Here is a 23,416-nt window from a genome sequence, read left to right as displayed (position 1 = left end):
AGTGAACGTCCTCTCTTTTCCTTTTTGAAAATAATGTGGCAGCTGCAAGTTGACTAAACTTAACATTTAATCTCCCCCTCTCTCATTACAGCTCTTTCACCACCACAAGAGTGGCTGACACCCATCCCGCCTGCTAACGTTTGCACCCCTCACAAGTCTGCTTTTTATCCAAACAGGGAAGCAAAAATCTGAGCCTTTATCCACGGCGCTGCTTTTACTGATACCTAACACCAAATGCATTATGTAAAATGTGGAAACTTGACGACCACAGTTTTCTAGGATCCCTCACTGTGGAGTTAATATTTAGTTTATATGTGCTGTAGTGTACCAGAATATGCGCAGCAGATGAAGGATCTTTAATACAGGACATATAGCATTTCAGGAGCCAAGACATTTTAAAAGCCACCATAGCATAAGAGCCTTTTTGGTCAAGAAAATCATATTGAGGGCAGTTAATTTAAATAAAACCAGATGACTTATGTCTGCCAATAGAACCACAAATGTCCTTTTTAACATGTCTATATAGGAACGTTGATGTTTGCCATGCAAAATGACTTTCACATGATCTGTAATGGTACGACAACTTTGAGCTAAACGCTAGTCATTTATACTTGTGCTCTTGTCAGTCTGGCTCACTCAGTAACAACGCCACCAAAACGCTAGTCTGCACCATGTCTTTTTTTCCAGTCAGGTTCATTTTTATTTCTACTTCCACTTCCTGCTTCACTTTCAACAATGACGACTGAAACTTTCACGAAATTTGGGCAAATTTTGTTGAAATTTTGTGTAGCTCCATTTCTGTCGAGGTGCAAATCAGCTACGCTGCAAGGTCCACCCAGGCTATATGTAGCCTAGCCTAGCCTCGCCATAGCCTCTGCGTCACCTTAACACAGAAGTATAAACCACCTATAAGCCTCAAAATGTCCACCTGAACTTTTCTCATTTTGACTATAAAAAGGTCAGAAAATTACCTCTGAGTGTGTTTTTTGCCCGTTTTTCTACAACACCTGGAACTTTAAATATCTTGCACTTATTCTGCAATGTACTGCAGTTTATAAGAGTGTAGGCAAAAAATATCGATATATCGCGATACTTTTTCTTCAGATACAATATCGATTTTGAATGCCTTAATATAGATTTTAAGAGAAAAAGAAAATGTGATGTTTTGGGGCTATCGTGAACAGCTTCCACACCTTCACCATATCTGATGTACATATATGAAACTTGTATTTTAAGCTGCACTTAAAATTTTTCACTGGACTATGTAGAATATTGCAATATATCACAATGTTATAATATCGCAATAATGTATCGTATCATGACTCAGTTATCATGATACATATTGTATTGTGAAGTCATTGCCAATATAATACTGTAAAGCGCAACTTCTCATCTTTTGGAAGCCGTTGGATTTTCTTTTTCGATTACGCAAACCAGGACATTACGGTAAATCAAAGTGTGCTTTAACAAACATGCTGCTGGCAACACATTCAGTTTACATAGTTAAAAATACCTTAAGGCAAATCCAGTCTATAGTTTTGTAGGACTGAAGCTCTTGACCAACCAACTTCCCCAACCAAAAACTGCTACCATGGTTAAAACACTGTTGTGTTAACACACACACCTTCCATCATATTTATTCATCTTATTGATACACACAGTGCAGCTGAAATGTACAAAATCAACACACACACACACCTTCCATCATATTTATTCATCTTATTGATACACACAGTGCAGCTGAAATGTACAAAATCAACACGAGCAGAAATACTGGAATGTTGATGAAGGCAGAGGTCAGTGGTGGGCAGAGAGAGGGAGAGGAGAGGGAGAGAGACACGATTCGCACACATGGTTCGAGTTAGCCAACTCCCATTAAGCACAATGTGGTTTGGAAGAAACTTTACATTTCACAGTCTAAGGGCATTTTTTAAGACACTTCTACCCACCACTTAAAGGTCACTTTCAGTCAGTTCATTTCATAAAGGGATAATAGACAACTGTGCAACAGAAACAAACATTAAGAACAACAGTGGAAAATTGGATCTGCTAACGAATGCAGAGGTCAACAGTGGTTTACATTGTCATATAATATACAATATACAAAACGAAGGAAATCTGATGTATATTTGCATAGACTGGTTGGAGTATTTGTAGCCATGTTGTAGCTGATTGTGTGTACAATCATACAGCTTGACTTCCTTGATATTATCAGACACGCCTCTTTGTAACTTCAAAGTGCTAGCATATATATCAGCTAATTATACTTTTTACATATTTTTTTCACAAAGTGGTCACACAACTCAAAAGCAAATACCACATACAAGTTTCTTTAAATGTCTCACAGATGAACCCAATCACTGTTATCAAATGGCTTTAATTACTATCTGAAACTACTGGTTAACACATTAATAGCTGGTTTAGCTGACGTTTGATGACTGGATACGTGGCAGAACGCCACTTTGAGATAAAGTTCAGAGGTGCTTCAGCAAGCGAGCAGCAAAAAAAGGGGGGACTAGTCCTCCATCTGTATGCTTAGCTCCACGTAAGATAGTAGACGTCTTTGGGGGAAGGGATATGGTGCATTTGTGTCTGGGTTTCAAGTTCACTGTTAAAAAAAAGAAAAAAGAAAAAGCACTCTCCTTTGCTTTTCCGTACCCGGGTCCAGAGGATCATTAAATGGAAAAAAGATTCCAAAACACTTTCACACTCAGGTTCATGGAAAGTGAGAAAGCAAGGAGACCGTAGAGAATATGTGTGGGATTACAGCCAGTGTGGCCTCTCAAGTTCTTATCTCCATCGGCAAAAATCAGCTCGAGATTCAAAGTAAACTGTGTCTGACATTAATGTGAAACAGCCCAAACACAGCTCTCATTCAGTTCCTGTCCATAGATCAGGTGTCACAATTGTTTGCAGCTTTTTCTGGATTGACAGTATGTGCCTTTGTGTGCGAGCCTGCATCTGCCTTCGTGTAACTCCACCCTTGTGTTCCCCTTGTATATGTATATGGAAGTGTGTATGTGTCGCTAACAGGCTGTTAAGTTGATGCTGGCACCAGATGAAAGGGCTCGTATGGCCTTGCATACTTGCTTGCGGGGGGAGGTCTGGGGGCTAATTGCCGGGTTTAGTATCAACTCTGTGGAACTGAGGTCATTATAAACTTCAGCCTGACACAAAATCAGCCCGAACACAGATGCTGTGGAGCAAATAATGCTGGGAACACACTACAAGTAAATCACATTTGATAATGGTTCACATTCAAAACAAAGGATGTATGTCATTTACTGGGTCCCTCCTTCATAACTCTGTTAATGTCATATTGAGTTCTCTAACATTCACTGTGGAAGTAAGTTTAACAGACAGCTAATAAAATACCATAGACAGAGGGCTATCACAGGAAGTACTTTGTATGACACAAGTGACAAAAAATGTGCCAGATGATCAAAATGCCATAATGGAAAAGTTTGTATATGAATTTGAAGTTATAGGTCAACAATTTGGGAAATATCCACCGGCTTCCTTATAGGTTCTGTGGACGGCGGGACAAGGACTCTGGACATCTTACAAACACGTCATGGGAATGTGATGAGGAAGCCATAACACCCAGAGAACATACAAACTCTGAACCGTTAACCACAAGCGATAACCACCACAAAACTGTGGCACCCAGTTTGGGAAATAGCTTAGATAAAGAAAAAACCCTGACACCTCCCTCGTGCTGATACGCTAAGTAGGGAGCTAGCTTGGCTTGGGAAAGTCCCAAAGAGCAGACGGAGGGGCAAACTGCTAATCTGCTAATTGTAAAATTTAAAACTCATCAAAATATTAAAGCACAGTCATTAAATAGCGTATTGTAAAAGTTACTTTTTTGTAGCAAACATTTGTTGGCAACAGTTATCACGTGCTATTTCCCAGAGTCGGGTAAGCCCGCTAGCTAACTCGAGGCAAGCTAGCTGTTTTGGCCTGATTCTCCCCTTCATGCTAAGCTAATGGGGCACTAGTTCCTTACTTAAAGGATAATTCTAGTTTATTTAAATTGGGTGTATGACTACTGTTAGTCCATTGATCATTCAAAATTTGCACTCTCTGTTGTAGAAATCTAGGGAAACCATGAGTCCCAGGAAAAAATGTAGCCTACATCGGGGCATCATTTGTAAGCTAAATAGAGCTTTCCAATATAACATGATGTTGACGTGAATCATTTGAAATATTTGTTTTCAGTCTGAGAAAGTAGCTGAGTGGAATCTAATCACTGGCGTACTCTTCCACGCTTGTGGACATCAAGAGCACAATTCGTTTCACAGTCTGCTTTGTTTAATCTAACCAAAGTGCGCTGATGAGGGGCTAAATCAAATGGAAGAAACGGCATCGGGGATGGAGGTACAGGCAGAAAGACTGATGAGATTCCTGTGCTCGTTGCTCTGCTGCCAACAGAGCAGGAAAACTTTTTGTGCAAACAGTGAGTCCTGGTCATGCCAGACACGGAAAATCTTATTGTGTCCATGGATGAGAATTACGGCTGTGGAACAACAACTAATGAAATATCGCCATGGATAATATTGCCGCCCTTCACATGGTTGTTGATGGTGTTTGCTAAAGCCAATACCTGAATGGTCAACTGTCCATCAGGTAAGTAAAGGGTACTATAGAGTAAAAGGTTGTCCTTGTTACCCTCAACATTTCTTATTTTGTATGACTCCTCTATAAATCTGATGGAGCAGAATCAATCTTATCTAACTCTTAGCAAGGAGGCCGGAAGAGATATTTCCCAAAAATATTTCTGTAAAATCGCAAATGGCGGCTTCGTTTTGTTATGTGAGCATGACACCACGCCAAAAGCAAACTTGACCATCACCGGCCTCGATAACCGCACACCACAGGAATTTTCCCTGCTGACATCAGGTTGCAAAGACCACAGGAAGTATGTTTGATATGAATGGGGAGGCTCAGACCAAGCCTGCAAGTCCAAACCTCTAATTTTCCATCTGATTCTCACATTGGACAAATCAGGTCTGAATCAGCACAAAAGTCTTCTGCTGCTACACAAAAATCAAACGCGGGTGCAAAAGAAATAATAGTAAAAAATAAGGAAAAACTAGTCGTTCTGCATATTGGTCGTATAAAAGGAAGTTATATCAAAGTTCATATAAAATCATATGTACAACTTTGTCATAATTTTGAGATTTAACAGTTTTTTTTCACAAAATATTTGAATACAAAACAATACAGACTATAAATAGACAATACTTTTTTTTTTATTCTTAACGTAAGGCACAGTTACTAGTGGCGTGTGCGTTTTTCCTCATATCTGCTGCTCCTCAAACAGTATCTGAGCGTACACCGTGCCGCTGCGCGACGCCTTCGTCTCTGGGATCGGCCTCACCAGATCCAGCTCTGCGTAGGTCAGATTCTCCTCCACTATCTTTGGCTGGAGAAGTGGAGATGGAGGAGGAGGGAGGGGAAAGAGGTGGTGGGAAGTGAAAGAAAATAATGACGGAGGAGAGAGGGAGACAGTGGTGAGAAAAGAAAGGCTGGGAAAATTAAAAAAAAAAGTTCACGCAAAACTCCATTAAGCTAATTACAGGGCTGGAAGGTGCTGCTGTAGATCGTTTGGGTAAATCGCTGGGTTTGGTTGTGAGAGTGAGAGGGCGCCATCTTCCAGGAGTTCTGGGCTGAGGTTGCCAAAAACGCAATCACCCATTACGGCATCTTGTGCAATTAAAATGCCAAGTTGCCACAGGATCAGTGATAGTTATAGAATTAAGACTGCCTTATGGAGCACATTTTATGGCCTTGCTTGAGCTTACAGAGATTGCTGTGACATGGTCATTAATCACATATATTATACAATAAATGTGTTGATGGTACTCACCAAGATTACCTTCCTTGGTTGCGGCTTTAAAAGTTTGGGTTTACGTGTTTTGTCCCCAATGGGAGCTGCAGAGATAAAATAAAAGCTTAGGGTTACAAAGAGGATGTATGTACAGCAAGAACCTTCCCAACACAGCCACAAACCTGACTAGTACTTGCTTCACATAGCAGTGGGAAGTATTTGATGGATCTTACTAGTTTTAAGATTTAAAATTTGGCCGTGAGTGAAACCACTAACCAACTATTCTTCTTAACCCTTAAAAGCCTTAACTTATCTCTGGTAAAGTATGCAGTATTTGAATTACCGTAAATCACAGCGGTTTGCTGTACAGACAAAATGCAAAGCGTGGCTGAATGCTGGGAAGTTGTGCTTTTGTCTGGAAGACCTTCGTGATGTCTCAAAGAGTATAACTAACTTAGTTTTTACCAACAAGTTCCTCCAAACAACTCTCTCTTCCTGGGGCTCCCCAGTCTGGCGTGGCTCCCCAACCTGCAGCCGACAGCAGCAGTGCGCCATCATTACTGTAACGGCAACTTTCTTTCACAGAAAGCGCAACTTCCCAGTGTTCAGCCACACTTTGAATTTTGTCCATCAGTGACTTACGGTAATTCAAATACCAAAAGCTTTTTTTTTTTTATGTGCATGCGGATGTTCAGGTCTTACAGGGTTAAAACTGGTTTCATTTACATGTTTATCCAAATAACTACTCCGATAACTATGTATAATGGAAGAAGAGGTGATTCTGGTGAAGAACCCACAAAGTTTTCAAAGTCGACCATCATTGCAGTCACTGTACTACTGTAAGCTAGATGAGCAAATCTCATGTCTATATGTTTAACCTTTGCTAGTCTATGATCACGCTGGTCGGATCATGTAACATTAACAAACGAAAATCTAGGTCACCTGGACCGCTGCTGTTAACTTCACTTGAAAGTGCAGTTTAAAACATAGTCGCCGAACCGGAAGTCAACCATGGGGTTTTGGCGCCTCTAGCTAACGGCGTGAACAGAAGACGGAGTTTGAATATAGTTTGAAATATTTGTATATCTCTGTTTACATTTTATCTCTGTTGTTAAATTTGCACTATTTGGAACGCTAGGATTACAAAACACCAAAGTAGCTCTCTATATAATTTTGCACATAATTTTGTTCTGAAGAATCAAACAAGGTTAAAAAAAAACACCTATAAATCAAATAAAATCAATCATACAGGCGAAGCTTTGCTGAAAAAAAGATACCAATCATGGGTAAACATTTTATGTAGTAAACTAAAGAGCAGCTTTTAGTGTTAACAGTAGGGATGAAAAAGCCTAAGGCAGAACATGTTTCATTACATGTGAATGCACCACAGGCTCACCTTTTGCTGGTATCTCTGGTGGTATCTCCTCTTGGTAGTCTCTGCTCCTTTTCTTCCTGTACCTCCTCTCCTTCTTAGGTAGAGCAGGAGACACACTGACCACGCTGGTAACCGTCTCTCCTGAACTGGAGGGGAACCACATGAGCCTGTCACGCTATGTTTAGCTTTTGCGGATGTATTTTGAAACGTGAAACTGCAGTGGAGTCAAATCTTACCTGTTTTGAGGGCTTTTGACCAAGAGGTAATTATCTGCAGAGAATTGACATGTAGTTTAGATTTTAGTTAGAGAAATGGATGGTGGAAAGAGACAAAACAAAATGGAGACACGAGACGTTGGGAGTCAAAGGTCAGCCCAGACTGATCCCAGTGTTGCTGCTGACCTTTTAGTCTCTGCTTCCTCTGTATGTACTGGCAGGTTACCGTCACGGTGAACATGCACATGCACAGCAGACCCACGGAGCAGATCAGCACTGCGCACAGGTACACATCTGAAACACGAAAACACGCAACAACAATCCATCAGTCCATCAGCCTTATGTCAATCACAGTAATTAAAAAATCTGGAGGAGAAAAAAAAATGGCGTGCATGTTTTGCTGAGCTATTTTAAGGCACTGTAGTTTAGCCTTAGGTTTGGGCTATTTTGGGCCACCGCAGAAACACACACTCAGACTCTCTAAAAATATCACAGCTTACCTTCAAACAAGCTCCACAGGCTTTCTTTGGCCTCGGTGGGAGGTAGAACATGCACTACAGAGAGAAAAGAAAGAGAGAAGAGAAACACGTGAAGGCCGTAGTCATCATTGTGGCTTCCCTGCTGCCTGATTACACACCGGCGGGAGTTTAAATAAACCTAATTGTAGGAAGACAGGGAGCTTAAGTCTGCCGCCTCCCTGCCTTATTGTTTCTCTGATTCACCGTCCACAGGGTTCAACCTTTGCTAAAAGGGATAAAAGTCTCGTTAGCTCAGACAGCAACGCAAACATGAGGTCTGGACTCATCATAAACGTTTGCCTCACACTCAGACACTCAGTCTTACCATTAAACGGCTGAGGTAGAAATGGGCAACTTGTGTATGCTTCGGCTACGATGTTTATCTAAAACTGTCTCATGAGTCGTTTTCTAATCAGCATTATTTATTCAAGTGTTGCACTCTTTTGATTTCCAGCATGGAAGCACAGTGTTATAGGAAAAACATTTCAACCACCCCCTCTTTATTAAAGCTGACGCAGCAGGCCAATGGTCAGCTGTTGACCAATATCAGACAGTCTGTGACCTTATATGTTTTGATGTGTCTAGCAGTGTTGACGCTTGTCAGTTCCTTTTGGGAAGCTTCCTGATGATTTAACATGTTGGGCATGAAGAAACTGAAGGTCATGCCCAGCATGATTCAACAGTTGCAACAGTTTGAACCTAAATTAGCAGTCCTAGTTATTAAGGGTTCTCTTTTTTAAATGACTAATACAGACACTTGCCAGCTGCTGGTATGGAGAACTGTTTCCTCTCAGAGAAGCGCAGAACATACGTGAAAGTTGTCTGTCTCCTGTACATAGTAGGACCCCCCCTATTGCTGCTGTGCCAATCACAAGACTGCATAGTACACACCGACTCCGTCAGATTCCTCACAGTTGGCCAAGATCCTATTCAGGACCCAGGTGAAATCCCAGATGCATGCTACAATATTAGCAGAAGAGAAGCTAACAGTGCAGCCCCCACAGCCAACTACTGAAGCCAAAATGGATCACTTTAGTTTCTTTATCTGTCAAATGGCCACCCTACTATTGCACTTTTTGGAGTAACAAAATCAATATTTGAAACAGTGTATTATTTGAATAGCTTTGAAAGCAAAATGCTAATAATCATCATAAATAGCGCCAGGCTATTTGGGGCTCAGTTTGAATCTTCACAGTAGCACAATACAAACCAGCATCATGTGAAAAAAAGATATGTCCTTGGCTAAATGTGAGCAGGAAGTTTCACCCTCTCTATCCCAAAAATACAGCTTGACTGTCTGAAATGTTGCTGTCAACTGTTAGCGATGTTAGCTAACTTACAGGAAAAAGCTTACAAACAAGCAATGACAGAAATGATAGATTACAACCTACTTGTCAGTTAAATTAGAAATTGGGCAAAATTAGTGGCCAATTATATGGTCAATTTGAATGGTGAAGGCAGATTTTACCAGATATAGCTTGCTAGCTAATTCATGTTAGCTTGAATGTGAGCTGATCAGAAGCTCAGACTCTATTGGCTTATTGTAACGTCCAGCTCCTGTTAAATCTAGCATTTACAGGGGATCTTAGATGAGCATTTTATTTTACGTACAAACTGTTTAATGATGCTAAACATGTAAGCATTCTCACCATTACCCGTTTATTGTGAGGCACTGCAACAAAACAAAATCAAGGTGAAGCTCACTAAATCAGGTAGGACTTCAATATTCTTCTTATGATTTCAGTACCTTAACTGTATTGTTCAACATCCCAGGGTACATTCAGATGTTATATTGCCCCCAAAAAACACTAATGGGCAAGCAAAGTCCTGTGAATCATTTGGAATGAGAAACCCAGCTATGTTCTGTCTGGGTCAAAAATAATGAGAAAATATGTTTCCCATACTCAACGAGAAATCTCGTCCCACACGCTCACTCACTTCTCCACCCCATCTGACCACAGGAGTCTTAACACCACTGTACTCTCGCTGAGCTGGTGGCAGGAAGCTCGTGAAGTGACACCCACCAGTGCATCTTGAAATACCCCGAAACCGCCAGCAGCTGACGACGGGCAGGCTCGCCACCACGCCTCCTGGAGACTTTCCCACAGGCGGACTGGCTGAACTGACAAACCAGCAAGCAAGCCTGCAAGCATACCTCGAAACTACACAACCTGTCTATCTCACATTTAACAGGAGGAAAATGCTCATAGATAGGGCCTCACATAAAGGGGGGTGGGACAACCACCAAGTTAAAATTAGAAGCTGTCAAACATCACATGACTCCGACTTTGGTCCCTAGTTGCGAAACCAATAACTAACCATATGTGACTCACATTCTGCTGTTTGTCGATACTACCCTTTATCACTTTTAAAGAGAACATCAAGTTATCATTGCACGACCACCTACTATTTATGAGTATAAGTGTGTAAACAGGTTAAATTATTTAGGACTCAAGCCTATGGTTAGTTTTTCCTTCAGTCTAAACCTTTGATTAAAAATATATCAGTCACTTCCCTGATGCATCTTTCCGGACTTTCAAAATAACATCATGAGGGGATGAGTTTAGATTGCTCAGATCTATCTGGTCTGTCATTGGCCACAGTGTATTTGTAGATACTTCACTGGTTGCACAGAGTCAGCACAGACCGCTTTTAAAATAATCCCAACTCCTTTCATTTTTCAGCTATTTGGTTTGTAACGAATGGCAGATGTGTGTATGAATACCAGAATATTTGAAACCTAAAATACAGATATAAACAGTAAACAGTATATTTTTGTGTAAGGGTCCATTGTCCGACTGTGGAATTAATGATTATTATACCTATCTTATAATATTTTGAAGCTATATTATTATCTCTTAGAAATAGCAGCCACAGTGAGCTGTTAGATGAGGAGCTGCAGTCAACAGGCTGCACACGTCCAACTTCTCAGAGAGGTAACTAACGCTTTCATTTGTGTAATGCTCTTCACAGATCAAATCACAGTTGCCGAGGGAAAGATGACTAAAGGCCAATTTGTGATTACAATGATTTGCGTTGTTGCTCTGAAGAATTTTTTATTTTATTTTTTTTTTGGTGGCGCAAAGTTGGTTTGGAACCAGCCCATTAGGAGCTCCAGCAAAGTTCAGCCAGGTCAATCATTTATCATTATTATTATTATTATTATTATTATTATTATTATTATTAAATCCAAATGATGTGCTACCAGAATCATATTCTAATTGAGTCTGACTCGGCTAGCAAGACCTGTAGCTATCGAACATTAGCATGAGATTTTCCTGAATATATAAATGTTCATGCAGGTCATGGTATATCATAAACAAAGTTAAAACAAGGGCAACTGGAGTGGCATCTTCATTTCTAAATGACGGGTGGGGAATGAAAACCTGAACAAGCTACTGATCCGTTACATCTGAAGAAGCCACTTGTATTGACAACTCACATAACTCAAGTTGCTTACGATGATTTATTGATGTTTCAGCAACTAGGCAGAAATGAGCAAACTGAGCAGTTTTTAAATCTTTGCTAGGCTCGTGTGAGAGGCATACTTTATATGATCACAGCAGCATTGTAATTAGGCTCACTGTAAATTTTCCCCTGCCTGATTGTCACCATTTCTCATGAGAATCAAACAGACAAAAGTGTCTGCGGTAAAATAGAGGAAATATACACAAACACTGTCGCTGTGGGCCCAACACTTTCTGTGAAAGACATTTAAAACAGACTCTCCGGCTGCTTCTATAACACATGTGGGCGGATGATTTAATATGAAGACCCGCCCATTCTTCACGGTAAATTATTCGCGGCGTAAATCTTGATAAGGTCTGTGACGTTTATGTGGTATCTTTGCATCAGGTTCCGTGTAGCTCTGTCAGTGTAGCAGCTGTACAGGCTGAAATGATCAGGAACCGGATAAATCTGGTGTGCTGTGCGCCATAAAACTGTCTTTTATCCTCATCTCGAAAAATGTCTTCTTTTTGGTGCAGCTTTTGAACGGGTGAAGACGGCGTCAGAGCACAGTGGAAACATTCATCTTTTTTGTCTGTCGGAAGCACAGAGCTCTATTCAGTTGCAGACTATATTTTATATTTGTGGCTTTTCTGTGCCTTCACAAACCCAACACTGTAAACACTGATACACAGACTTAAACAGAGCTCAATAAGGATCCTCTGTGACTAAATCGGGCACTGCTTTAATTCACTGTATTATAATGGCTCCAAGTACACAGCAACATTGTGTGTCATAACAAAGCTTTGAATAATCCGCCCTTCGACTTCCTGTTGTGTCTTTGCTCTATCAGCATCTACTTCACTGTGTCCCCTTTATGGACGCTAACATAGGCCTGTTTTGTTGGCTCCTCAGTCATATTTCCCTCTTCTCTTACAGAGAGAAAAAAAAGCTCTAAAGAGATGTTTGTGGTTTGGATTTTAATTTTTCTTCCTAGATGTTTTACTATACTTAAACCCATGCCACATCCGTGTGCCATATTCCTCTCAGGAACACCCTTGGTAGCGCACAGCTGCCCACATGTGTTTCAGAAATACCTATGGTTCAGTTTGTTTATGCCAAGAGGAGACTTTATCCACTCTTCGCGTGGCCTTCTGCTTTTCTACCAAACCCTCTGACCTCTTTGGATGTGTTTATTATAGCAGTAGTAAGTGCAGTAATGAGGGGTGTATGTATGTGTGTGCGTGAGGCAGATTGTAGAAACACCTGGTCACCTGATGTTATCCGGACTCAAGAATTCCATTAGTTTGATGTCACAGAAACCCACACAAATTATACGAGCACGCAAAGTCTTAGAGATTCTCTTCTCTAGAGGGGGCCATGAGCAATGGCCCCATGGGTGGTTTCAAGTCTACAAACGTGTAGCTGGTGTTTATCATGGCTGTCAACGCATGGCGTGGATGCTATGGAAGACATTCCACTCCTTGCCGGTCCACTTTGCAGAAACAGGGCAGTTTTTCTGTGTTCTTGATGCTTTGTATTGACCAGTTACCCAACACAGATGTGCTCCAAGCTACCGATCAGTCTTAATGCAAAAGATGGTTTGCCAGAATTACAGTTTATTTAACGGTCGTTTTTTGGGTGTGGTTTTTAATAGAGAAGATTGGACTGGAATGATTACTTAAAATGACAGAATGGACAAGTCAAGACACAGAGATCCAAAGATACCCTTTGCTTTTTTGTGTTAAATTGGTGCAAAGTTTAGTCAGCGGGTTTTGCACTAAAAGTTCCAAAGTGCGTCAGAGAATAGACTTGGAGGTGGAAGAACACGAGCGAGTAGCCTCAACAGCAAGAACCTCAAATTCTGTTTCAGGTCAAAATGCAAAAGAAATGATTTCTTCCAGACTCTTCTTCCACCCAGAAAAACTAACGATTAAAATCAGTCCTGACACTGCCTGAGGGACACAAGACAATAAGTACACTAGATACTAGACAACAACAGTGTATATGTTGCAGCAGAAAATAGAAACCAAACATAAGCATTTAGACAATTCAGTCTAGTTTGACCAAGATTAGACTTTACAGTTTTCCTTAGAGGTGTTGTCCCCTACAAAATGTTAAACAGCTGAGTTTTTCTCTGATTCTTGTCTTGTCTCAGTGGACGTAGTTGTATGTCCTGTACAACTTGCCTATCCTATATTTCTGCTCAAGTTGTAATTGCAGTAGGCTTATTTTATATCATCACTGAAACCATAATAGACAGCCGCTTCCTCGGATGAAAATAGCTGCCCACATCCTAGACCACCAAAGGTTAAGAGCCAGACACTAGCCGGCTGCCCGCTTGACTGTCACTTCAGACAAACTTCCAGGCTTTACCTTCCTCGGCACAACTATCTCTTGTTCCTTTTGGACTAAGTCTCTCCGGACTCTCTGTCTGCTCCACTTTTGGGAGGGAAACTCCACATCGAGGCCAATGTCAACAGCTTTCGGTAGGGACTGCGTGTCTGCTTGGGCCCAGACTTGGCTGGGCTTGACACCCTGAAAGTCGCAGCCAGTAGGAACGCTTCCATGGAAAATGCGGTGAGCAAAATGTCGGGAGGAAGACAGCACTACGGTAATAAATCTGAAGATGAAGTGTCTTCATTGTGCAAACTTCAGTCGTTATGATCCACTGATTCTTTAGGTAAACCACTCTTACCCCTCCTATTATCCTCAAATATTACTGACACATTTTACCCACAAGAAAATGATTTACATAAACTTGTTGAACAAGTTTTTGTGTCAGGCACTTTGTTTATTTGTTGACTACATAAATAACCCCTTGCTACCAGTGAGTTGACCTTCCCTCTACTGTTATTTTTTGAATGATGCACATTGATTGGGGTCAAATTGACACATGCTGTATTGTCAAACACAAGGTTTGAGTAAGTCTAAAAAAAAACTTAGGTGAAGGTGTGAAAAAACAGTGTTTAACTCTGTAGTAACAAAAAGGTTCTGCTCACAATTAACATGCCCTCTTTTTGCCGGGTAAATTTGCGTTCAACCTATGGAATTGATACCCTAAATAGCGACAGATCCTTCCTGTCTTAGCCATAAAAGTAAAAACATTCAAAATAAGCTAGGCTAAACAGGTTAACATCATTATAAACAGTTCCCATTGTTCTCTATCATACTTAAGCACTAGGATGAGACCATGCTGGCTAGGTCTAAGAAAGGCTGGAGACATCCAGGGTTAACATTTTCATGCAACTTGTGGCGCTAACATTAGCTTAATTAGCTGGCTACCAATAGCCCATAAATTCTGCAAGCAACCACCAGGCCGAAAGGCTACACATGTGAAACATACTTTCCCCCCCGAGTCTGTCTACAACTGAGGATTCTTTTATCCCCTTTAACTCAAAATTTAGTTTTAAATCCACCACCGTTATACTCCTCTGCATATGTGCCACGTGTGGATTGATGACAGGCGTGTTGCCAGTTAGTGCCCGAGTTGGAAACAAAAATCAGTGAAAAAAAAGTTTTTTTATTAAAGTGAAGGGATTTGTGTGCAGTGTGTGGTACGGCTGAATGTGTCATCAATTCCGCTGTGTGAACGTCTCTGGTGGCATCGAAACCTCACTTTCTCTGCTTCTCCTCCAAGATAGTATTTTGCAGCCAGATCCATTACTTACTGAGATGGAGGACCCTTTTATCTCCAGGCTTGTAACTAACCAATGACATTTCCCCTTCCAAAATCAAAAACACGTTTGCCTTTTGCTCACTGAAGCCACATCAGCCTCTTCAGCCAGATGAACTACATCATCCAGTTGTGGTGAGTCAAACTGCAGCTACTGGAGACAATGTCTCCAGTTTTCTTCTGTTGGCAGAAAAATGTCTCTGCAGACAAACCTGGTATCTGCTCTTTGCGGTAATACTATTATCAAAACTGCATTTGTCATTGCCTCTGTTGTGGTTGGAGACATAGCTGTCAAGTTTCGAACCATACCATAAAACGCTCTGACATCATTTTGTGAGAAACAGTGCTACAGATGGTGTCTATGAGGGAAACCAACAAGTTACCATTGTGGGCCCAAGGATTTCCACAAGTCCAGGAATTAAACGTAATGAAAGCTGTTTGTGGGCAATATACTTTAATGAGATCGAAGCATTTTAGACTCCCATCAAATGTGCACTACTTAGGAATCCTCAAGCACTATAATCAATGTGGCCACTTGTGTTTCCTTGGACCAACCGTGGGTAGTTGTATATGAGAGTGTGTATTTCATTTGTCACACCAAGCCTGAACCTGAAATTCCACAAAGTTCGGTGTCATACGAATATGTCGTAGAATTTAATCCAGTGTAATGAACTCCAGAATACGTGGATTTGCTGGCAGGTCAGTTTTAATGGATATGCAAAAAGACCCAGTGTTTTACTTTTTTGATTATAATAATAATTTAAACTGAACTTTACGAAGTTAAGTTGATTTGGACTGTTTAGCGAGTCTGTTTGCATTTCGGAAAACCGTATGTGCAGTTGCGACCCTGAGTGACTCAGTTTTCCCAAGGAGTGAAAAACAACACACAAAGAATTTTAACTTTTTTTTTTTTTTTTACTGGTTTTTGAAGAACTTTAAATCAAGGACTAAAAATGAGACCCAGTGTCTAATGATAAGGTCCGACCAATGAATCATTTCTGGTTAGCTTTCAACCAGCTGCTTATGTTGGACGTAACGCGCCAAGTGCTGTTAATTAAGCAACCATATGTGTATGTTATAAGGTTCAATGAAAATACTCATCTTCATTCTAGATAAATGACCAAAGAGAGAGGACCATGTCAGCAGGCTGTCTAGGTCTGAAAATGCTAGACTGGAAGCCACCCTAAATATCCACCACTGACAAAATTTTAGTGGGGAGTCACTCCATTCATAATACATTATTCCCTGGGGAGACGGACTTCATGATTGTCCCATTCCCATCAATCCCATCTGGAGCCACGTGATGAGTTTAGAGGCCAGTTTGTAGCTTTGGTCAAAGACTTTTCAGTCAAGAATATAGAGAAGACTTTAGCAATTGACATTAGAGTCAGACATTAAAAGTCCTTCGCCCAACGTGGGGCTCGAACCCACGACCCTGAGATTAAGAGTCTCATGCTCTACCGCCTGACAAGACTTTTATTTATGTGATCCGATAAATAATACATCTTTTCCAGCTTTTCATAATCTACACTTTTTATCCACGTTTCAGATGCTTTGAGCACATGATAACTGATTTTTGAAAGTCAGTTATTGCTAGCAGTTGTGTGTTTAATTGTACTATACAGCGCTTAAATATACTGCCAAAATATTCCCAGATACACTAGTTTTGTCCATATTCTCACACAATACCATAACTTATGTGTAGGAGTTGTTGGCAAAGTATCTTTCAACCAAAAATGACAACTACAGAGTATATCTGCAAATTGAGTCCTACACTGACAAATGTGTGTCCATTGTCACTTGTACTACTTAAGTGTGAACACACTCTTGGGAATTGACTCCGGTGGATTTTCCCTAAACCTCTCCTAGCTAAAGAAAAAGACAGGAAAAAACAAGATAATAAATCAGCTCCTCACCTCTGAGCTCCGTAGCGGCCGTAGAGTTGGACGAGGCCTTCCAGCGGTCCTGGTGCTTTTTAAACTCCTGCACCCGGCACATGTAGAGCCCCCGGTCTCCCTCTGACACGTTCAAGATGAGCAGGTCGAAGATCTTCCCCTGCTTCACCACCGTCAGCTTCAGCTTGGGCCACGAGAAGCTCTTCGTGTAGTTGCCATAGAAACGGGCCTTCCTCATGTTGACGCGGGCAATGAGGAGCTCGTCCTCCGGCCGGTCCGTGCCCGCTGGTAGAAAGGTCCATTTAACCACTGGTAAAGCCGTGTTTCGGCGTCGCTGGGACACGACGCACGTGAGTGTGATGTTCTGACCCTCCTGGGCCACAGTGAAGGGGGAAGGAGTGATGGTGACATTGATGGCCAAACACAAATCTGTGGAAATAGGTTACATTTACAGAACATTTTAAAATAAAGTAAAAAAAAAAAAAAAAAAACAGAATTTGCTCATATGATTGACTATCTCTATTATACATCATATATTTGGCATTCGATAAGATAATTCTTTATTTATTCCACATTGAGGACTGTAAACAGAAAAAATCAAAAAACGTTTGCAGCCATGCTCCTGTTTTCTTGTTCCGAGTGCATGTTGGTTACAGCAGTCCTTTGGTTATGGCAGAGATGAGGGATCTATTTAAGCACATTCAGCTGTTTTGCTGTGTTTCCATTGTTTTGAACATACCGCAGATGGTTGACTGTACTGTAAAAAAAGTCTTGTAAAATTAAGTGCAGAAGCTAGAGCGGTTTATCTTCTTTGCTCTGATGAAGTTTCTACTAAAGTAATAAAATCTTTAAAGTTTAAAGTTAACATTAAGATTACCCCCATTCTACACATACTATTGAAATAGTGAAGGAACTGGACAGACGGCCTGATCATTATGCTATCAATATTACACTGAAGCTAATATTAGGGTCAGCAACATTACCAATATAAGCAGCACTAACATCAGCAACCATGGAAACCTAGGAAGTTTAAAGATCGTGTCTACCACAGGCTGTCTAGGTCTGAAAATGCTAGACTGGAAGCCAACCAAAAGTTCCACTGACAAAAATTTTAGTGGGGAGTCACTCCACTCATAATTCATTATTCCCTGGGAAGACGGACTTCATGGTTATCCCTCAAAACAGTAGGAAGGAGCCACCCCTCTGGTTCCACGGGTTGACTTTAGGGACTGGTTTGTAGCCTTGGTCAAAGGCTTTTCAGTCAAGAAGATGGAGAAGATTTGAGTGAATGACATTAAAAGCCCTGCGCCCAACGTGGGGTTCGAACCCACGACCCTGAGATTAAGAGTTTCATGCTCTACCGACTGCCAGGCTGGAAAAGCTAACTACATGGGTGGCATGATTCCACAGGCCAATTATTGTTGAATAAACTTCATAATCTGCACTTTGTACATGGTGTTTTAGATGCTTTGAGCACTGGATAACTTTTGCTGTATTGAAACTCAGTTATTGCCAGCAGTAACTCCTTAAAACACAATCTATGCAGTCATTTTTCTCACATACATGCTAAGATTTTATTTTGCGAATTTCTCATTGAGATGAATAAAGTATCTATCTATCTATCTATCTATCTATCTATCTATCTATCTATCTATCTATCTATCTATCTATCTATCTATCTAAGAACTCTTGCTAGCTTGTTAGCTTTAAAAGCACCACAGACAGTGGATTGTTTAAGAGTTTTCCAACTTTTTCCAAGGTGATACAGAGCACTGCTTCCGATGATGTGCACCAACAAAAGAAACAACAAGAAAGGCACTGAATTAAGCAATTTTCATTCCACTTCCAATTTCACCCCAAATTTCACGATGGCGTTGGACACAAGCTAATGGTTCAAAGATGGTCCGCGTTCACCAAAAACAATCAGGTAATGCATGACTAGCTAACAGCAATGCCGCAACCTAACAGCAGTTGGTATAACAAGTGAATGCTCTGAGCATAATGTTCATGCTGACTGCCGTGGGGTTTTTGATAGTTGTGATGACAGTACGTGGAATGAATATTAAGGACCTTTATTTCTGTGTGTGCTGCATGACAACAAATCAAACAAATCAACAAATATCTGCTTTTCCATCCTTGTTGTACGTGAAACAGATGTTTTTAGCAATTAAAATGAATTAAAATCTCTGCCTCCTCCTATTTGTTTTTGGTCTTAAGTGACATAGTTTAGAAGTGATGCTACTTTGACTGGAGATTACTTTAAGTACCATAAATTACTGTGGTAGTAGTAGTTTAGTTAGTTTACTTTCAAACCTTCAAAGGAAAGCCACCAATTTTCACCTTGGAGTTCCCTCTCATTTGAGCAAACATATACCGCCTTGATAAACTTGTCATTGTCTTGCCAATACAGCTTGCGACTTCATGCAAATTCTAAGATTCAAACCAATAAATTTCCGTTGTCAAGATCTTCCTAAAATGTTTTTCTTCACCTCCTCACCCATCATCTCAACGTCCTCCCAGATGCCTTTTTTTTTTTTTTACACATTTACTCACAAAAAAACAGTGGAAACCCTTTTTCCTTCCACCACATCCACTTTGTTATGAAGCAAAATAAACGCATCCTACCTTCAAGCAGCGCTCGGGCCAGGAGAGCAAAGACCACAGAGGAGATCTTCATTTTCCCCCGACTGCAGCCTCCATAAACTTTCAGTTAAATGCCTCTAAAGATATGAAGCCCCAGGTTTCGTCCTCCTCCCTCCTCCTCCTCTTCGTCTTCTTCTCTCTCTCTTTTTTTTTTCCTCCCCCAGGCTGAGGAGTGTAATATGAAACATTGGCCAGTCTGTTTCTACTCGGGACCTCCCTCCGTCCCTCCCCTCTCACTGTCACACACACAATCAAAGCACATTTGGTGGGCTGTCTTGCGCCCGCGTACACAAACGTGGAGCAAAAACAGGCAGGTGAGCATATACGAGGGGACACACACACACGCACCCCTCTGGTTCTTGCGAGGGAGTGGGAAATGCAATTTCCTGTGGAAGGCGGGGAGGGGTGTGTTGTTGAGATTGACGCCGAGAAAATCACACTTCCAGCTGTGGAGGGTGGCCGGCTCAGACCTCAGCCAGGGCTTTTATTTTGGAACACATACAAACGGCGAAAAGGTGGGGCTGTCTGTGTGTGGGACTCTCTGTGGCTGATACAATGAAAAACAATGACAAAATGAATAATTTGTCATTTGCTGTGCTCAAGCACTTAACCGGTTGTCCATCATCAAACAAAAACTGCATCTCTGCGGTTGCGCCTCTCTTTGCGCGTATTTTTCGTATACCGAGTTCCCACAGTGAATCTTTCTTCAGCGGTCTGCTGGCTTTTCAGGACACTTAACTGGCTTTTATCAAACCTGTGAGAGCAGTGCTGTGGAAATCTGGGACACATTTGAGTTACAGATAAAGGAGACTGCCGGCAGGGGCCCCCTTAAGTGCTCACAGTCTGGAGACAGTTTGACAAACACGAACGTTCCCTTGACAAAGACGTCCCCACTTTATCAAAGCTCTATAAACCTTAAATAACAGAAATAAGGCTTAGGTATCCATCTGGGAACTCTTTCGGACTCTTATCACAAGGACTGATTAGTCTGCAACATTAATGCCTCCTCTTAAAGCAGCTAATCTGTGACATTAAGGTAACCTGTTGGATGAATGTTTCCTCTTAGCTATGACATTGGTAATTGTTCTCATATGGCCTTTTGTTGTTTTAACTTACTGTATTTTACTTCATCTCCCTGACATTATCTCAGTTTTGTAAAAGTGGTGTTACATATCTCATGCTGTAAATCCCTGCACTGTTAAACTGTCATACGCCGCAGAAAAAAGAAATGAAAAATGTGACTTGCAAAAAAAAGTAGAAAAAAACTCAGAAAATTGGAGCTAGAAAGACAGTCCTTACTCATGCTTTTCAACTACTAGTTTTTAATTATGTTTGAAACTATTTTTCTTTATGTTCTACATCAGAAAAAGGAATTTGGACATAAAACTCGTTTTCCTCAGTCATCTAGTCGATTCAACTGGCTGGAAAGTGAGCAAAACATATGTGTTGTATCTTGAAGTTGCAGTAATGGTTTTTCCACAGATACAGAGTAAGAATTTCTAATACTGTTGTATGTTTTTGCCTCAGTTTTGGTCTCCATCTGCTCCTGAGAAAAGTTCCCGATAGCCACTTTTACAGAGGTTCGGCGGATTCATGCCATAAAAGAACATACAAAAAAACTTAATTTCATCTGGTAATAATAAGGGCTCAAAACAGATTTAAATGTTTAATTGCGATTAATCGTATGATTTGTATCATTAATCACGAGTACCTTTTTTTCAGGTATTATTTTAAAGTTTGTATTATTCTTACCAACATCTCAGCTCCTTGCTTAGTTCATAAGTCAGTTCACATCAACAGTAAATCCAGATGACTTGTTCTTGTTGAGAGAACCATCTGGAAGGACTTAGAGGACTAATGTTTTTATCGTTTCTGCTTGGCTGTTTCTGTTTGCTTTCTCCTTCTGTTTTTTTTTAGTTTTTTTTTTTTTGATGCTATATGCCGTATAACTACCTGCTACAGGGCAAAATTAAAAAAAAAGAAGTCAAAATAGCAAAATGCATGTTTTTTTTTTTGTTTTTTTTTACACCGTTTAAAGGAATTCACATTAAAGTAGAAACTTTGAAATTCCCAATAAAGAAATAAAATAAAATACTGATTAATATTGCTGTAGGACAGTAGTATTTTCTGGCAAGTGAACAACAGGGAAAAGGATACTTTTGTACAATAATGGATATAGGACACACATCAGGCCAGTATTCGTTAGCTCTGTCTTTGCTCTCCTTGATTTTAGCTTCTCATCTGCCAGTTGCTGCTTTTTTGTCTGAAAAAACGTATGTATCCCATCTGGAAATCACATAAATGAGAGCTGAAACACTGAACCAAAACTATAAAGCTGAGAGGTGCTAAAACCAAAACAATGAGTTAAAACGAAATGCATTTGGTGATAATTGTCTATGGATTCATAACGGATAGCTTAGCTGAGCAAACAGGCAGAATAGGTGTGATGTAAACATCACTTCTAACTCTCCATAAATGTCTCTTTCTATACTTTTCATCAGGAGGCGGACACAGAAGTAGTGCAGTGAGGCTGTAGTAAATCACAGGACTTCAGCAATGACTACATCTGTTGGTTATTATTCCATGTTTGCATATACGATTACCAGGATATTAGAGAACCTTTTTTATTGGTTCTTCTTCATCCTTTTCAAAGTTGGAAAGGGCAGTCTCGCTGACTTGGCACCGGACCAAGACTCATAATCTGGATGATAAAGATCATATGGTCTAGAGGTGGAAAACATTGTGAGTTGGCCTTGAAACCAAGATGGAAAAGTGATATGAAAAAAATAAATGTGCTGCAGCTGAGGTACATGATATTTTTAAATCTCTCACTATGCACGGCAAGAGAATGAGAGGATAGAACAAGGCTCCCCCTGCTCAGCGCATCAAGCATTACTGGAGGTAAACATTGCCCCCTTGTGGAAAAGGTGTCAACTGCTATGGAACGTTTCTGCTGAGTGGGTGCTTAAATGCAGTATGTGTGTCAGTAGGGCAGATCCTTTTATCAGGTTTAGAATGAAGACAATCACAAAAACGCCAACACAACCGGGCTCCTAAAAGGTTGAAAACTCATTTATTAAGCATTTTAAACAAGATGACTCTCCACAGGCAATTTAAAATGGATTTTAACAATCTTTATACAGACATTTGACAACACCGGTTGTAAATGGAGGTAAAAGAGTTCTGTTTTGGCGTTTGTGCAACAAAAGGTGAAGAGACAACGGTCCGGCTGGTTGACCATTCACCTAAATGCCACATTGGCTGGGTTCACATCCTCGAGCAGATCACTCCTCCTGACCTTTAACTTCGCGCGTCAAATTGATTGGCTGGTGCGAGGCTGCGGTTGAGAGCAAATAAAAGTTATGGGAAGCTGTTCTTTTTGAGAGATGCGTGTTTCCTTCAGTCACTGCAAAAATATCTTGCGGCCATCCTCCATGGTAGTTTTATTATATTACATTAATCGCTATAAAGGCATTAAATTAAGTGTTTGTTGTATGAACTTGACATCTTACCTCTGAATGTCTCTTCATGCTGATATCTGTAGAGAGGGACATTTTCACAATGTTAACAACCTACTTAATTGAAAAATGTGTTTTAAAAGACGTTCAAATAGCAAATGCGCCGTCACACGTCTGTCACCGCACCTGTGCAGTTTTCATTCACTTGTCTCCTGATGATGCAAACCTTCATCAGAAGGAATCCGGCAGCTAAGAGCAGTCCAATCCCACCTCCGATCAGTGCGTACTGGACTTCTGGAGGGAAAGCAACGAGCGCACGTGAAGTGGCCAGTGACAAGCGTGACGCAACACAACAC

General features: G+C 40.7%; 1 protein-coding gene across 2 annotated transcripts; it reads right to left on the bottom strand.

The window, feature by feature from the left end:
• Positions 1–1,688: 1,688 nt before the first annotated feature.
• On the bottom strand, positions 1,689–19,795 carry vstm4b (V-set and transmembrane domain containing 4b). 2 transcript variants are annotated; one of them, XM_047608106.1, is made up of 9 exons: positions 19,585–19,795; positions 16,981–17,388; positions 7,924–7,977; positions 7,610–7,717; positions 7,445–7,478; positions 7,230–7,354; positions 5,873–5,937; positions 5,583–5,672; positions 1,689–5,428 (listed from the first exon to the last, which is right to left on the bottom strand). In XM_047608106.1, exons 1-9 carry the CDS (start codon positions 19,634–19,636, stop codon positions 5,303–5,305), a joined length of 1,062 nt encoding a protein of 353 aa, XP_047464062.1. In that variant the 5' UTR covers positions 19,637–19,795; the 3' UTR covers positions 1,689–5,302. The 2 variants fall into 2 exon arrangements, with proteins under 2 accessions (XP_047464062.1, XP_047464063.1); XM_047608107.1 differs by lacking the exon at positions 5,583–5,672 and having other exon boundaries at positions 19,585–19,790.
• Between the last annotated feature and the right edge of the window lie 3,621 nt (positions 19,796–23,416).

This window comes from Mugil cephalus, chromosome 16, assembly GCF_022458985.1.
Source record: "Mugil cephalus isolate CIBA_MC_2020 chromosome 16, CIBA_Mcephalus_1.1, whole genome shotgun sequence".
Taxonomy (NCBI): Eukaryota; Metazoa; Chordata; class Actinopteri; order Mugiliformes; family Mugilidae; genus Mugil; species Mugil cephalus.
This window is presented reverse-complemented; position numbering and strand designations above follow the sequence as displayed.